General features: G+C 38.7%; 1 protein-coding gene across 1 annotated transcript in view; it reads right to left on the reverse strand.

Annotated features, from left to right (window-relative positions):
* LOC132819182 (serine/threonine-protein kinase N2-like) overlaps window positions 1-16,711 on the reverse strand; it is a 121,266-nt gene that overhangs the window by 72,247 nt on the left and 32,308 nt on the right. The window contains exon 2 of the mRNA XM_060830616.1: window positions 1,448-1,745. Coding sequence (XP_060686599.1) covers window positions 1,448-1,745 — 298 coding nt within the window. The remainder of the gene's footprint in view (window positions 1-1,447; window positions 1,746-16,711) is intronic.

Raw genomic sequence — 16,711 nt, forward strand, 5'->3', positions numbered from 1 at the left:
CCCTGCACTTCCAAGAGTTTAGAAATCTCATCCTTAATGATGGATTCTAGAATTTTACCGACAACCTAGGTTAGGCTAATTGGCCTATAAATTTTCCATCTTTCGTCTTGATCCTTTCTTGAACAAGATGGTTACAACAGCCCATTTTCCAATCATCTGTGACTTTCCCTGACTCCAGTGATTTTTGATAGATCACAACCAACGCCTAATAGAAATCCTGGGGTCAGAGAGTCCAGAACTAGATGGCATAGGTTTAGGATGAAAAGGGAGAGGGGAAAAGATATAAAAGAGGCCTAAGGGGCAACTTTTTCACAGAGGGTGGTACGTGTATGGAATAAGCTGCTAGAGGAAGTGGTGGAGGCTGGTACAATTGCAATATTTAAAAGGGCATCTGGATAGGCATATGAATAGGAAGGGTTTGGAGGGATGTTGGCCAGGTGCTGACAGGTGGGACTAGATTGGGTTGGGATATCTACTTGGCATGGACGGGTTGGACCAAAGGGTCTATTTCCATCCTGTACATCTCTATGACTCTATAAAATGGAAATAAAGTATTCAAAACAAAGCATTCTGCATCACTAGACCATGAAATTGTAGAATGTCTTCATACAACCAAGTAAAATTAAAATTGAACTGTGTTTCCCACCATTCCTACCTAGTTTTTTTTGGGTGGGAGTGGGGCGAGGGTGGGAAGAGATGACAGGTTTGGGAGAAAAAGGAAGGAAAGAAACAAAAGGTCGATCATGTGGGATACTCTATGGCAATGTTATACAGCCACATTAGCTGAAAGCCATAAGCATCACTCTTGCTTGCTCTCTCAATGTGGGAATGCATTGTATAACAGAGTAACTTAAAGTTGACCACAGTGGATCATAAACCTAACTTATCCACTTTCTGTACTAAATGTCCAATAGCAATTACTGCTGAACACCGTGCCAAACCACCAAATCTGGCTAGCCAGATTTATCAAATTAGTGAAGATAAGGCAGACAATTACAGAACACACTTTATCTTTTGAGCAACTGATTTTAATAAAACTATAACATTATGAATTATGCATTATGAATGGGCAATTAATAATTCACGAGTTTGCAAGTTACACTTGGAAAGAGAAAACGATGTGAATTATTTTGTTCCGTCAGGAACAGACTCATTTGTGTAGAATATTTTTGCCAGCTTTGCTCTTAACGGCCAACTGATAAGGAATTTCACCAGCTGAGAATGTGAATGGGGTAAGCAGTGGGGAAAGGCTGGCACAACAGCCCTCTTTCAAAACTCACGCTACATTCATAAACGCACTACTTGTTCGATTTGTACTGCAGCTGCTGTCAAAATTCATTCTTACTTTCCATATTTCCTTGTCTGACAGTCCATGCGCATTACATTTTTCAGCTCAAACATATTCAAAGAAAAATCATTAAAGAACTAGAACTGTATATAAATTTACCTGCTAACTCAGGATCCTTCACAACAATGTGCGCATTCAGCTCCTGCAACTCTTGATGAAGTTCATCTAGTTTTTTGTTTGACTTTTTTAACATATTTTCCACATAGGCTAGATTCTTTTTATCAGTTGTGACCTTCTTGAGGTTCTCTGCTCCTTCCTTGATTTTAAGTTCCTTCCGTATCTCTCGCTTGATCGAATCCTTGATTTCGTCCAGCTTCTGTTGCACCATGGTGTCTGATAGATCCAAGTTCTGGCCCAGGCCCAGACACTCAGAGACTAGGTGACTTCGGCCATCACCCTATAGAAGAATAAGTTTGTTTAAAATAAGCATTTCTGTCCAAGAAACTTTGTGACAATACAAACCCTTTGCAGATTTTTAATCTTGGAAAGATCTGCCAGAATTATTTGATAGCACTGAACCATTTGGGAGCATATTTAAGAGTACACAATACAATCAACTATCCAATAAAAAGATGAATATTTCAAAATACAGTTAAAAGTACAAACGCTTTCCAAAGATACACAGAAATGCTGTGAGTGATCACTTGCCAGTGCAAAAAGTCTAAATATGCTTTTTGTTGTTTTCAAAAGATCAACTTAAACTATCAAAAGTATTCAGAGCTTGTACTTATCATAACATATAAACAAATCAAATGCACTATTTTAATTATCTTCTTAAACATCTGTGTACTGATATGCAGTTTAAAGTTCTGCTTAATCCAAAGCTGAGTGATTGATGCAGTGCCAGTATTTGCAGACAGACTAGATAAGCTGATTATATACACAGAAAATACTGAAAATACTCAGGCCAACATTTTTAGAAAGGGTAACTAGAGTTAACATTTTAGATTTGTGATCTTTTCGTCAGAATTTGAGTGTTAATCCAATTCTTCAGAAAGCACCAATACTGAAATTTTAAAAGTAAATTCAGATTTAGGAAGTGATGTAACACATGGCATGACTTAGACACTTTACTGCATAGAGTCACAGAGCCATAGAGATGTATCATTCCTTTATAGTAGACGTCCAATCGCCTGAGCAACTCATGTATTAGTTATAGTTCATCAGAATAGAAGCAGTTTAGAAAAAAACTCAGACTTTTGACATTCAGTGACGCACTACAAAAAGTGGAAATCCAGACCAAATTGAAATCAGCATTAGTTTCATCTATTTCTGCTCCAAATACACCCCATATGGAAAGCAAAATGCAACATCAACACAACAGGTGATGACAACAGCTATTAACTACAGATGTTTACTGCTGTACAGAACAGTGTTTTTTTTAAATTCTGCTGGATTTGAGTTCTTAATTCTTTGTTAGAGGCAAGTATCAAGAGAAATGGAGGCAAAGTGAATACATGGAGCCAACAAACAGCTATGATCTAAACAACCAACACAGCTCAAGTTTCACCAGGTAAACATATTTATATATTCATAGGTTCTTGCAACAAATAAGGGAGCCATTCGACCGATCACATCTGCACCAGACAACAATAGCAATGCAAGTGAATATCTAAATACATTAAAATATTAGACCCCACGTTCATGCAGAAGGTCTCAGACTTTCACCAGTCTCCAGTTGAAAATGTTTCTCAACTCTGAGACTTCTTCCCCTTATCTTGAATCTATGTTGCTTGGTCAAAAAGTGCCTGCCTATCCATCTTAGCTCTGTCCTTCAATCTTGTACTCTTTTACCGGATCCTCTCTCAATCTTCAATGCTCAAAAGAAAAACAACCTCAGTCTCAGTTCAAGCAGCATCCTGCGAATCCCCTCTGGGCTCCAAAGTATGGGTGCGCAATCACACCTTCCTATAACATTGTGACCAGAACTGCATGTAGTACTCCAGTTGAGGTCTAACCAGCGTTTTGTATAATATCATGTTTGCATCAGTGCAGCAAATGTTGTCAGGAGCTGAATGGATGGTGTGAAACTCAAACTGTGTGTTAATAAGCAGGTTGTTGCTAAGCAAGGCTACTTGATAGCACTGGATGAAAATCATTATCAAAGTGATGGATGTTAAGCATAGGCAGATGGAGCAGCAACTGGCCAGACTGCACGTGCAGGACATACCCAGGCAATTTGCCAGTGTTGTAACTGTACTAGAACATCTCAGCTAGGAGTGCAGCATGTTCTGGAGAACAAACGTTCAGTATTATTGTCAGGATCCATAACCTGCGCAGTATTCAGTACCTCAGCCATTTCTTCATCTCACCTGGAGTGAACTGAATTGGCTGAAAACTGGCATCTGCAACGCTGGAGACCTCTGTCTAGATGGATCAACTACTTGGCACTTCTGGCTGAAGATTGTTGCAAAATAGCGCAGTCTTAATTTTTATGCTAATGTGCTAGGCTCACTAATATTTAGGATTGTGGATATTTGAAGATCCTCCCTTCCTCCAACAAATACTTTAATTGCCTCACATAATTCACGACTGGATGAGATAGGACTGAGCTTAGATCTGATCCAATGATTGCGAAATGGCTTAGCTTTATCATTTGCTTGTTATATTATTTGGTAAGCATGCAGTCCTATGTTGTAGCTTCACAAGGGTGACACTCTGAAGGTACCAGCATCTAACTAAACACTAGCTGCTAACCTGAAAAATCTGTTCTTTCCAATTGTTTTAGATCATTGGAGTCCCCTAGCTATGGTATCACTAATCTCTATTTGTGCGAGCCTTCATATCGTGCCATGAAGAGTTGAAGCACCTTAAGTATTTTGAAAATCCAACTTTACCATATCCACTTTATCTTCCCTACTAGTTACATCCTCAAAGTATTTGACAAATTTGTAAGAATTATTTTCCTCTTAAACCACTGACTCTAGTTAATTATATCATGTCTTTACAAATGCAGTTACCACTTTTGATACACAGCCTTCAAATCTGGAGTTCATCCAAAACCGGTTGCGCAATTTTAAATTCTTTACCCGTATGAGCTAAACTACTGAATAGTAGTCCAGCAATGCCTTTATTTTAAAAATTGTTGCCCTAGATTTCAAATTCCTCCACGGTTTTGTTTCGCACCACCTCAAAATCATCCAGCTACAATTCCTCGGGATAACCATACTCTTCCAATACTAGTCCTTTGTATGCACCTAATTTTCATTGCAGTACCATTGGTGACCATATCTTCAACTGACAAGCTATGAAATTTCTTGTTCCTTCAAAAAAAAAGCTCCTTAATACCTACCTTTTTGACTAAGCTTTTGTCATTCAAGTATCTTGTGCGACCTAATCTCAAATACTGTTTAGAATGCTATGAAGGGTGTAGGTACTATAAAAATGCAAGTTGTTCTTATTCACATCGTTCCATTTCAATCTTCAATTCCTTGGTTAAAGTCTACCAGTTACACCCCTGTGCCTCTTCCAAACTAGATTCTAACAAATTTTCATTTCTCCATTTTCAAATACCATCCCACTTTTCAAAGCATCACTTTCTTGTATTGAAAGTAGTTGACCATGTTGTTATCACCAATCGACCCCATTACCTCTAACCCGTTGCAACAAAGCTTCTCATTTTGGCCACCATGCTAGCTGATGTTTTAAATAATCTGTTCTTTTCGGATATTCCCACTCCATCACCAACCCTGCAAAAATACTACCCTTTCTCAACGTCCTAACATCATCAAGGCTCTTAAACAGGTTAACTTTTAAAAAGCTATATTTCAATTTTTCTTATCTTTTATGCCTGATCCTAATTAAAACTGCGACTGATCATGACTTATTTCATCTCTCTAAATTTTGTTAGTCTTTAACACTAGATCATAGACCTATTCTGAAGTGCTCCCTTTATTACCTGGACTACCTTTATTACCTCAGATTACTGCTTTAAAATCTGTCAAGTTTTTTTTCTTAAATAATTCATCCCTGGGGGATAAAAACCTCAAAAACAATACTTATAAACTGGCAGGATCTGAACACTGACTACATACCTGTGGAAACTAATTCTGGCATATTTCTATAGCAACAAGTATTCCGCCGATGCACAGAAATCCCATGTGCATAGGCATACCACAGCACAAGGAAGTAAATTGAAAGAGTAGAAGCTCAAGAGTTCTAATCTCTTAATTAGCAATAATCACAATAGCCCAAGTGTATCAAAATTCGGAAGGGGAACACAAAGAGTCGTCCCATTTACTTGTGCTAATATCCAAATGTAACATTGCTTGGAAGGACTCTACTGGAGTCATAAGGAGAAAGATTAAGGGTTTACAAAAGGACTACAGTAGCAAACATAATTCTAAAACAAACCAAGCAATGAGATACTGCAGATGAAAGGGAAAACCCAAAACATAAAAATGTTATTAAAATGAAGGAGAAAAATAAATGAAGAAAACATTAGACCAAGACATGTAGGGTTATGCCCAAAGTAACGTTAATTACATAAATGAATGGAATATGAAAAAAATACATACACGGGCTCCCTGTGGAAGACAGCCATCACCAAGACTGCAAGTCAGAGCTAGGAACAACACATGACAGATTATTAAGTCTTCAAAAAAAAAGGGTAGGGTTCCGGTATAGGGGAAAAAGGAGTAGCCATCATGATTAAAAATTAAGTGATTCAACACTGAGGCTATACATGAGGTAGTCAAGCAGATAAGAGGCAAAATTTTAAAGAAAAGAATTTCTAAAACTAACCAACATGGAAATGGGCCAATGAAGGGACTCTATTTAAGGCTGGGGTTAAGAATTACACACAGGGCCCCAGGTCAACAGCCACGCATCAGCGAATAAAGATTCTTTTATTGAATTTGAAAGGAATGGTGTATTTAAAAAAAAAGGGAGGTTTTGCTAAAACTAGACAAGGTACTGGTCAGTTAACATCTGGAACATAGTTTCAGTACCCTTCCAGCAAAAAAACAACACCCTTATCAGAGGTAGGCCAGAACATCCACCAGATTGGACTTATTCTCTTAAGAGGACTGGTCAAGTAGGTTGAGCCTATACTCATTGAAATTTAGAAGAATGAGAGGCAATCCTTTGAAAAATGCAAGGCTCTTAGGGGGCTTCACAGAATAGATGCTGAGAGGTTGCTTCCTTCTAACGGAGAATCTTAAACCACAGGGTTGCTCATTTAGACTGCCCCACAGTGTCATGCACCTAAATTTGCAGACCATGCAAACATAGGAGAGAGGGCATGCTATGAGAAGGAAAGAAGGAATCTGCTACAGGATATGAACGGTTAAATAAGTAGGCAAAACCTGACATATGGAGCTTAATGTAGGAAAGCCCAAGGTCAAGCACTTTGACGGGGGAAATCAAAGGCAGATGATGAATTAAACGAAGTGCAGTGCAATGGGATCTGGGTATTCTCATGAGCAAAACAAAACTATTAGCATACAGCAAGAAATTAAAACAAATGGAATTTTACCCTTTATTGAAGAATGGAGTTTAAAAGTAGAAATGTTGTTACAAGTGTCCAGGATGATGGTGCAGCCACACCAGGAGTAGTGTACAGTTCTGTCCATTTAAGAAAGGGCATAATCACATTGACAGGAGTTTCTTTTAAATAGATTTTTGTAAGATGCAGACGTCGCTGGCTAGCCAGCAGTTATTGCCCATCTCTTGTTCCCCTTGAGGTGGTGGTGGCAGTGGCGAGCTGACTTCTGGAACCGCTGCAGTCCACCTACTGCGGGTTTATCCACAATGCCATTAGGGAGGGTATTCTAGGATTTTGATCCTTCAGTGTTGGAATGATGATATTTGCAAGTCAGGATGGTGAGTAGTTTGGAGGGGAACTTAGCAAAAGGGATTCATTAGCTTGATTCCAGTGAACAGGCTGACTTATCAAGAATGACTAAACAAGTTCAGATTTCTTTCATTACAAGTCAGAAGAATAAGGACTGACCTTGTTGAAGCATGCTAGATTGTGAGGGGCTTGAGAATACATTTCCACTAATGAGGAATTCTTAAACTAGGAGATTACAATTACAGAGAATGCAAAGAAATTAATCCTGCCAGTGTGAGACGAATGTCTGGAATGCTCTATCCCAGAGAATTGTGGAGGCCAGATCAAAGTATTAAAGAGGAGAAGAGCTGCTTTTTGAAATGTCGGGGAGTTGGGAGCTAGGCCAACAACTGGAAAAAGTGTGGCATGGCCTGGGGGCAGATCACCCACAATCTTATTGAATGACAGGCAGGCCTGAAAGGCTTGCTCCACTTTCTCAGATTCTTACATTGCATAAAATTCCTGAGACACTTACCGAGCATGTTAAAAAGAGAGGAAGGTAATGGAATTGAGGGCAAGTTATTGACCTGGTTAGGAGTTCAGCCATGCAACACATTATGGTCTGCTACTCTAATTAGCAGATGTTAATAGCAGTGTGCCTCAGCGATAAAATTGAGAACTCAGCTATGAATTCCACCACACACTCATTGATTTTAACAGTCACCCAATTAATAACGTATGTTGCCTTACGTGGTTACTCCTTCCTGTGAAATGACTACATAATTCATTAAGAAACTGCTGTTTGAGAGAAGACCGAGAACTCGTGTCTCTGTGCATATGGGCGATCGTACTCTCTCCAGGGCCTGGAATAAAGATGGAGGTAAAACTATACTGTGGCTCTGAGCATTTTGCTTTGGTGGATGTGGGAATGGGACAACAAACTGAATAGATTTTCAAAAGACATTGGGAGACTTGCCCTGATTTTGAAAGGAACAGGGTGCAACGTCAGGAAGAGTTTAAGTTTTAACATTCAAGGCTCTGTGGCTGCTAGAAGCATGGTATAATATAAAATCATACCATGGAATACTGTGTCAGTTAATAAGCCGCAAACACCAAACAAACAAAAATTATTACGTATAGTGTGTTGATTTTGGTTGCTTGTTACAATAAAAATGTATAAACATGAAAGCTTGTCTTGCAATTTTATTTTTAAATCTCCGTCATTTCCTGGGAAAATTATTTTTCAAAGATTTTGACTCCATGAAGATAGTGCAAACATGAATAGATTTGTTAATCAAAACAATTTATGGGATATGGAGCAACTGTGGTTACATGGAGTTAAAACACAGGTCAGCCATCACTTGACTAAATGGTAGAGCGCACTAGACAAGCCAAAATGATCTATTACCCTGGTCTATATTTCTTGACTTGTATATCCCATCCAGTAAAGGCATGGAACTTCTGTTTACAACACTGAAGCAACCTATTTAACAAACCCTACCCTAGCTTACTCATTTGACACTCGTCTTCAAATTTGGTGAAAAACTAGGTGACAAAATCTTGCTGGTGATACACCCAAAATACAAAAGCAGCACTTTAAAAATCCTAATTTGAAGGGAAGCAAAAATGCTGCCATAACATTTAGTTTTTTTTAAGTCTGCACAGATAGAACTACCTGGAAGCCTCAGAAACAAGTACTAAACTATACAAAGCAGAAGCCAGATTTAAGTCCTTATCTATATCAAATTAGCTGTAGCATCAGTTGGAATGCTACAATTGGCCGTAATGCCTTCAAGCTTTGAGGAAATTGTTGGGACAGGGTGGGGTGGATAGAAGAGTAACCAGCAAAAACCCTAATTCTCATCACTTAATCAGTTCCCGTTGGATATACATGTAATATGTAAATGCTAAGTAAAGATGGAATCACCTGTGAAGCCATCATCTGGCCAAAATACAAGTTCAAAAATCAGTGGAAACATTACATGAACAGCCAAAGCCATCAACAGGTTATAACCTTCTAAGAGAAAGTGAGGACTGCAGATGCTGGAGATCAGAGCTGGAAAAGCGCAGCAAGTCAGGCAGCATCCAAGCATTCCTGAAGAAGGGCTCATGCCCGAAACATCGACTCTCCTGCTCCTTGGATGTTGCCTGACCTGCTGCACTTTTCCAGCAACGCATTTTCAACATCAACAGGTTATAACAAAATAAAAAAAAACCTTACCATACAAACAAGCTCTGCATGCTACCATTTTAATAGATGAGCTTTAGTGTTGCAGGTGCTGCCACAGAAAAACACATGCATTAATGCTAATTGAGAGAATAGCCAGGACTTGTTTAAATTTATACCAGGAAGGCAAACCCAATTGGTCGGGATATTACCCTCGGAAATAAATCAGTGACTGGCCGAGACCCATTTTGTTGAGAAGAAACAGATACAATGAGAATACATGTTCTGTCTACAAAGGACAGGATCCTGTATAGGAATAGATGTAGCATGCATGTGTACAAACTTGCAATCCTAAAATTAGGATAAAATTTAAGCAAACTGTCTATTAACTATCATTCAGCATTATGGGGTGTATTTTCCATGGCAACATCTCTGCTAACAAATACTCTCCTCTTAAGCGTATGCTAATTTTCCCTTTGAAAAGATTTGAAAGATTTCCTGATCAGTGCAAGGTGAAAAATTTCCAAGTGCCTTTTTAGCAATAGTCAACCGTACCAGATAAAGGTTATTCTTTGGGCTTTACATGAAGCATTTTATCCACTCTAAAATTGAAAACATCCAAGGGGTTATTTAAAAAAAAATGGAGATCCATATAATTATATTAAAAAGATTACTAAATGAAAATGTATTCATTCAAGTTTATTTTCAAATGATTTCTCATTTAAAGAATAGCTCCAGGACTATATCCAAGAAGCCGCAATATTCTATAATGTTTCTACAACACAAAATCTTCGAAAATCTGCATGGACGTGCAGTGCTGGGCTAAAGTAAAATGCAAGTTTTGGACAGGGTAACATGATGCGAATGCAAATCTGTCCAGTTTGAATATAAATATATTTCCAGAGACACTGTGCTAATTTACAAGTATTAGCCCAAGGAAAAGCAGTGTCAAACATTCAAACAGAAAAAGTCAAACATTCTTTAAGGCGGCATAATGGAACACCAGGACAAGAGTAGGCTAGTCAGCTCCTTAAAGTTGTTCTACCATTCACTTAGATCATGGTTGATCTGCGTTTTAACTAATATTTACCGGTCTTGATTCTAATTTCATTAAATTTAATCAAAATCAAAGATGTTATCAGACAGTTGGTAGATTTTTTAAAAATTGTCTAACAGTTTTTTGGTGCAGTAATAACTGGAATGGGAGAGTGGAGAAGGGACATGACACATGAGAAAGATTGACAAGCTAGGCTTATGTACAGTGGAGAAATAGTAGTCAAGGATGATATTATTGAAATATGCAGGATTGTGACAGGGCTTGCCTGGGAAGATGGAGAGAAGTGGCTTCTGCTTATCAAAGCATGTAGAAATTAGGGTCAACATTTTTAACAAAATCAGTTCACCCTACTGAAACAGACAAGTTTCTTTTGGGGAGACGTGAATCTTTGGAACTCTCTTCCTGAAAAAAGGTAGTGGAAACAAGACTTGAACATTTTTAAAACTGACATAGGTCGATCCTGGTTAAGAGAATGCGAGATTATCATGGCGTAGATGGAAATGTAATCTCATCTCAAATTAGCTGTGGTTTTACTGAACAACAGCAGGCTTGAAGGACTCCGCAGTCTTCTGCTCCTAACTCTCATCTCAATAAAGCATTCCAGTTTTACACCAACGCCAAGATTTCAGGGACTTGCAGCTCGGGTTGTAAAATTTGCTCGCTGAGCAGGTAGATTTGTTCTCAAATGTTTCGTCACCATGCTAGGTTAACATCAGAGGGGCTTTGGTGAAGCATTGGTGTTCTGCCCCTCTTGCTATTTTCTCTGTCTGTTGTTTATTGTGGGAGGTGATATCATTTCCTGTTCTGAGAGGTTGGTAAATAGGGTCCAAATCTATAGGTTTGCTAAAGGAGTTCCAGTTTGAATGCCAGGCCTCTAGAAATTCCCATGAGTGTCTTTGTTTAGCCTGTCCCAGTCAAACTGCTGCCCCTCTTAGTCAGTGCGTGTATGGATACCAGTGATAGTTAGTCACGTCTTTTGGTTCTACAACCTGCAGAACGAATGTCATACACAAATACCCTGCAAGAACTGCAACAAACATTACATTGGACATACAGGCAGGTGACTAGCCACCAGGATACATGAGCACCAACTAGCCACCAAACGACATGACCAACTATCACTAGTATCCATACACACAGATGAAACGGGACGCCAGCTCAACTGGGACAATGCATCCACCCTGGGACAGGCTAAACAAAAGCATGCTTAGGAATCCCTAGAGGTCTGGCATTCAAACCGGAACTCCATTAACAAACAGATTTAGACCCCATTTACCAACCTCTCAGAAACAGAGCCAGAAATGATATCACCTACCACAACAAACAGAGACAGATAAATAGCAAACGAGGCAGAACACCCACCTAGCACGGTGACGAAACTTCTGACAAGAAATCTACCAGCTCAGTGAACAAATTTATAACCTGAACAACATTTATGTTGAGAAGCACATCGTCCAATGTCTGGAGAGATAAAAAGAAATCCAATGATTTGGAGAGCCTGAGTTTCTATTGTGACCCTTGAGAATCTTTGAAAAAAGGTTTAAAATAATTAGTTTTCAGAACAAATTAGATTGCAATATAATTGAGATGTAAATGAATGAAGAAATTTTCCAAACACTTCTGAAGCTCAGCCAAGAAACATGGTATAATATTGAATTCCATTACCAAAATCATACACTATTGTATTTAATATTGATATAAGATAAGCACATACATTGAAGCAAATTCCTTTAAGTGACAGGCAGAGAAGGGGAGGTGGGTGTTTAAAAGTTAAACCAATTCGAATTAAGTAGTAAAATAGTGGGCTTGCGACACTGCCACACTGTCCACTCGAGTTGTACAACAGCCAGCAGTGCAATTATGAATGTTAATCTTTACTTTGGTTGTGAGTGAAATGATAAATTTCGATCAGTACAGTATTAGTGAGAAGCACCATGACTTATAGCTGTGTTCACTAATCATGGGTACAATGAGGGAGTGAATTAGATTAAATCAGAAAAAAATGGCACAAGGCACATTACGTCAGGCTAAACACAAGACAAATTTCATTACAGCTGTTAGACATATTTGAGATCAGTTCAACCACTTATTTTTAAAACTGCGATAATACACATGCTGCAACAATGGAATTATATATCAAGGGACAACCTTTCAGCCAAAATTTCACCCTCAAGTGTTTACTGAGCTCAGCATTGCTATTTATGTTGCAAGTTTAGAGCCAACTATTGTGCTGATATTGTTTCAGTTTAGAAAAACACAGTCACAAACCACAGTCAACCTGCCTGCTTAAATAAGATAAATACCTACTCCACAAAAGGGGCAGAAATTACTATAAAAGTAATGATATTCAATATTACTGATGAACAAAATCAGACTGCAAGCACAGATGCAGAGCTGCGCTGTCAAAATTCAGAAGTTGCTGTCTCAGTTGTTCAGTACATTTGGGGAGCCAGATGTTTGACAGTGAACTCCCCAAACTGATATCATAGATACAGACTAACCTAAGGCTTGCCCATTTTAGTCTTTTTGACAAGATGACAGAACTTAATTTCTAAACAACCTCTGTGGTCCTGAAAATTAACTTGGAGTCTCATTCCATTTTCAAACTGTTGCAAATTCAAATTTAAAAATATAAATTCTTTGCTACTGTCTTTCTTTTCCTCTCACTATAATCACTATTTCCATCTGTCTCAAATTTACTAATCAATTCCACATTTCAAACTATTTAGTTGCTTGTGCTCGAATGAAAAAACCGTCAATGTGAAACATTGTATCCTTCCCACTAATGATTTCTAAAAATTTTTTGCACATTTCCAGCATCTATAGCGATACTTTTTTTTAAATTAGAAGATTCTGATTAGTGTTTCAAAGCATTAAAAATGCCATAGATAGAACTACAAAAATGCTCATTAGCAAATATGACTCACCTACTTAAAGTCACAAGCTTCATATACAGTCCTTTTTTTTTTAAAAAAAGTAAACGATAGTTGAAAATGCCAGTAACTGAAATATGGATTATTTGCTTTAAACAAAGCTAAATTTACCTAATATCACCCTTTCGGTGTACCACTGATGGTGACAAAACTTCTAAGAACTTCTCAGTGAGCAAATTTGCAACCTGACCAACACTTATGTTGAGAAGTACATCATCCAACATCGAGAGAGATTAAAAGAAATCCAACGATTTGGAGAGCCCTGGGTTTCTATTGTGACCGTTGGGGATCTTTCAAAAAAGAGGTTTAAAATAATTAGTTAAGAACAAATTGGATTGCTAACCACTATTTAAACACTTTGGATGCTGCCTGAACTGCTGTGCTCTTCCAGCACCACTAATCCAGAATCGGGTTTCCAGCATCTGCAGTCATTGTTTTTACCTCACTATTTAAGCAGCACAGTGGTTAGCAATACTGCCTCACAGAACCAGGGTCCCAGGTTTGATTCTAGCTTCGGTCTGTGTGGAGTTTGCACATTCTCCCTGTGTCTGCATGGGTTTTCTCTGGGTGCTCCGGTTTCCTCCCACAGTCCAAAGATGTGCAGGTTAGGTGAATTGGCTATGCTAAATTGCCCATGGTGTTAGATGCATTAGTCAGGGGTAAATAATGGGTCTGGTTGGATTAGTTTTCAGACGGTCAGTGTGGACTTGTTGGGCCTTGTTTCCATAATGTAGGGAAACAAATCAAATTTCTAGCACCTGCCCCATATTTTGTAGTGTTTAGTCTGTGTCAATGTTAATACAAATCGAATAAATCAAACAGCACTTGATTGAGGTGTTAGCCTAAATGCTAACCATATTTTTAAAACCAATAGGTTGACTTTTATGAAACTGGAAATTAAAAATATTACAATAATTCAATGCAGAGTATATTCCAAAAAAGGACCCTTATAGTATCTGGAAGCTTCCTGGGAATAACATCAGTCGGCTTGAGAGTAGCAAATCTCATGTTTTAATCTGATTAAATCTCTGGATTAGAAGAAACATTTTTAATATCTAGTGGAACTTCAATTCTTCTTGAAAAATAATTTGTTTTCAATAAGCAAAATATCACACCTCAAAAGATCCATGATTGAATGAGCTGCATGGCATTCAATTTGCGCAAACTTAAGTTCAATAGACAACGAATGGATGGATAACCAAGCATTTTTTCTTCTGCTGCTCACAATCTGGTCTGACCAGAACCCTGAGAAGCCTCAGCAGTATATTTCTGCTCTTGTATTCTAGCCCTCCCAAAATTAATGCTAACATTGCATTTGCCTTTTTAACTACCAAATGAACCTGCATGTTAATCTTGAGAATACAGAGTTAGGATTCTCAACTCTGGGCTTCAGTTTTCCAAAGACTTTCATTGTTTAGAAATTAGTCTATGCCTCTACTCTTAACATAAAGGTCAATCTCGCATTTTGCCGCTTCTTTGCCCACTCTCCTAGACTGTCCAAGTCCTTTTGCAACCTCCCCGCTTCCTCAACTCTACCGGCCACCCCCACCATCTATCTTTGCCATCTGCAAGCTGAGCAGAAACTGAGTTCCTTCATCCACATGGTTAATACATAACATGAATAGTTGTGGCCCCAACACTGACTCCTGCAGAACTTCACTAGTCGCTGGCTGCCATCCTGAAAATCATTCCTTTATCCCTACTCTCTGCCAGTCAGTCAGTCAGTCAGTCAATCAACTATGCATGACAGTACATTGCCACCAATACCATTGGCTCTTATTTTATTTCACTGCCTCCTGTGTGGCACCTTGTCAAAGGCCTTCTTGAAATCCAAACACGTCTCGTCCACCAGCTCTCGGTGCTCACTACCTCCTCAAATAATAATAGATTTGTCAAGCATGACCTTCCCTTGACAAAGTAGGGCTGAGTCAGCACAGCTTTACCATGCACTCCACAATCTCATACTTTATGTACTCAAATCTTACAAAAGATCAAAGAACAGTTTCTGCCTCCCTTTTTAAACAAGAGTGCTACGTTAGCTATTTTCTGCTACTCCGAGACTCTCCCTGGCTCCATCTAGTCCCAAAAGATCACAACTTACTCGGAAATCTCCTAAGCTAACTCCTTCAGAAATGCGGGGTGTAGTTGCCCTAGTCCAGGTGATTTATCTACTTTTAGACGTGACAGGTTGAGTAGCACCTTGTTCTTACCTCTCTCCCTTACTCTCTTGAATTTCTGCTATGCTGGTGTCTTCCACTATTAAGACTGACGCGAAGTACCCAGGCAGCTCCTCCACCATTTCTTTGTTCCCCATTACTACTTCTGCAGCTTCATCTTTCAGTGGTCCAATTTCCAGTCTTGCCTCGCCCTTACGTCTAACAAACTTTATATTACTGTCTCACTTACTTTATTAGTTACATTACTTTTTTTTTATCTTCTGCTGGTTTTTAAAAAAAGCTACCCAATCCACTAATCCTCACCAAACTGTTTTTTTCTCTTACTTTCATACTGTCTCTGACTTTCCTGGTCAGCCATGGGTGCCTCATCCTTGTTTTCTGATAAAAATTTCTGCTCTGCCTCAAATTAATCCCAGAAACTCCTACCATTGTAGCTTCATTGTCTTCCCGGTGGTTACCTCTACTTATTTGTAATGCAATTACATCCAATTCCCACTCCTCCCTATCAAACTACAGGGAGAATTCCAAGTTAAAAATCACAACATCAGGTTATAGTCCAACAAGTTTAATTGGAAACACACTAGGTTTCAGAGTGTCACTCCTTCTTCAGGTGGCAGTGGAGGGCTCAATCCTAACACAGAATTTAGAGCAAAAATTTACAGTGTGATGTAACTGAAATTATACATTGAATTCTATATATTGCAGTCATTGCTCCCAAGGGGACTTTCACCTGAAGATCCCCAAATCAAGTCTGCTTCATTGCACTTTATCAAATCCAGAACTGCCTGTTCCCTCGTGGCCTCTACCACAAGCTGCATCCAAAAATAAACATCTCGTGGATGTTCGAAAAATTCCTTTTCTTGAGTTCTGCTGCTAGAAATGTGTATAGGGTATAAACAGGTAGGGAAAAAGTTCTGAGTTTTGCGAAACAAGATGTTCAGCTGAGCATGACTCAGATAAGAACTTACAGTTAACAACGGAGTGCTGAAGGAAAGGGTAATGGGTTAACAAGGTGGAAAAGCATTCATTATGTAGAGCCATTTAACAATATTTGAAGCATTCAGTATGCAAGGTCAGCTAACAAGGGGAAAAAGTATCTATTGTATGAATCCAGTTAACAAGGTTAAGAACATTTTTTGTATAACAGTAAAGGGCTTGGTCTTCGCTATTGATATTCACGGATTGTAACGGTCACTCAATACGTATGCTGTTCTATCTAGATGCCCCTCCCTTTAAAAGTGATTGTATAAACTTCA

Source organism: Hemiscyllium ocellatum, chromosome 9 (genome assembly GCF_020745735.1).
Source record: "Hemiscyllium ocellatum isolate sHemOce1 chromosome 9, sHemOce1.pat.X.cur, whole genome shotgun sequence".
In the NCBI taxonomy this organism is placed as follows: domain Eukaryota; kingdom Metazoa; phylum Chordata; class Chondrichthyes; order Orectolobiformes; family Hemiscylliidae; genus Hemiscyllium; species Hemiscyllium ocellatum.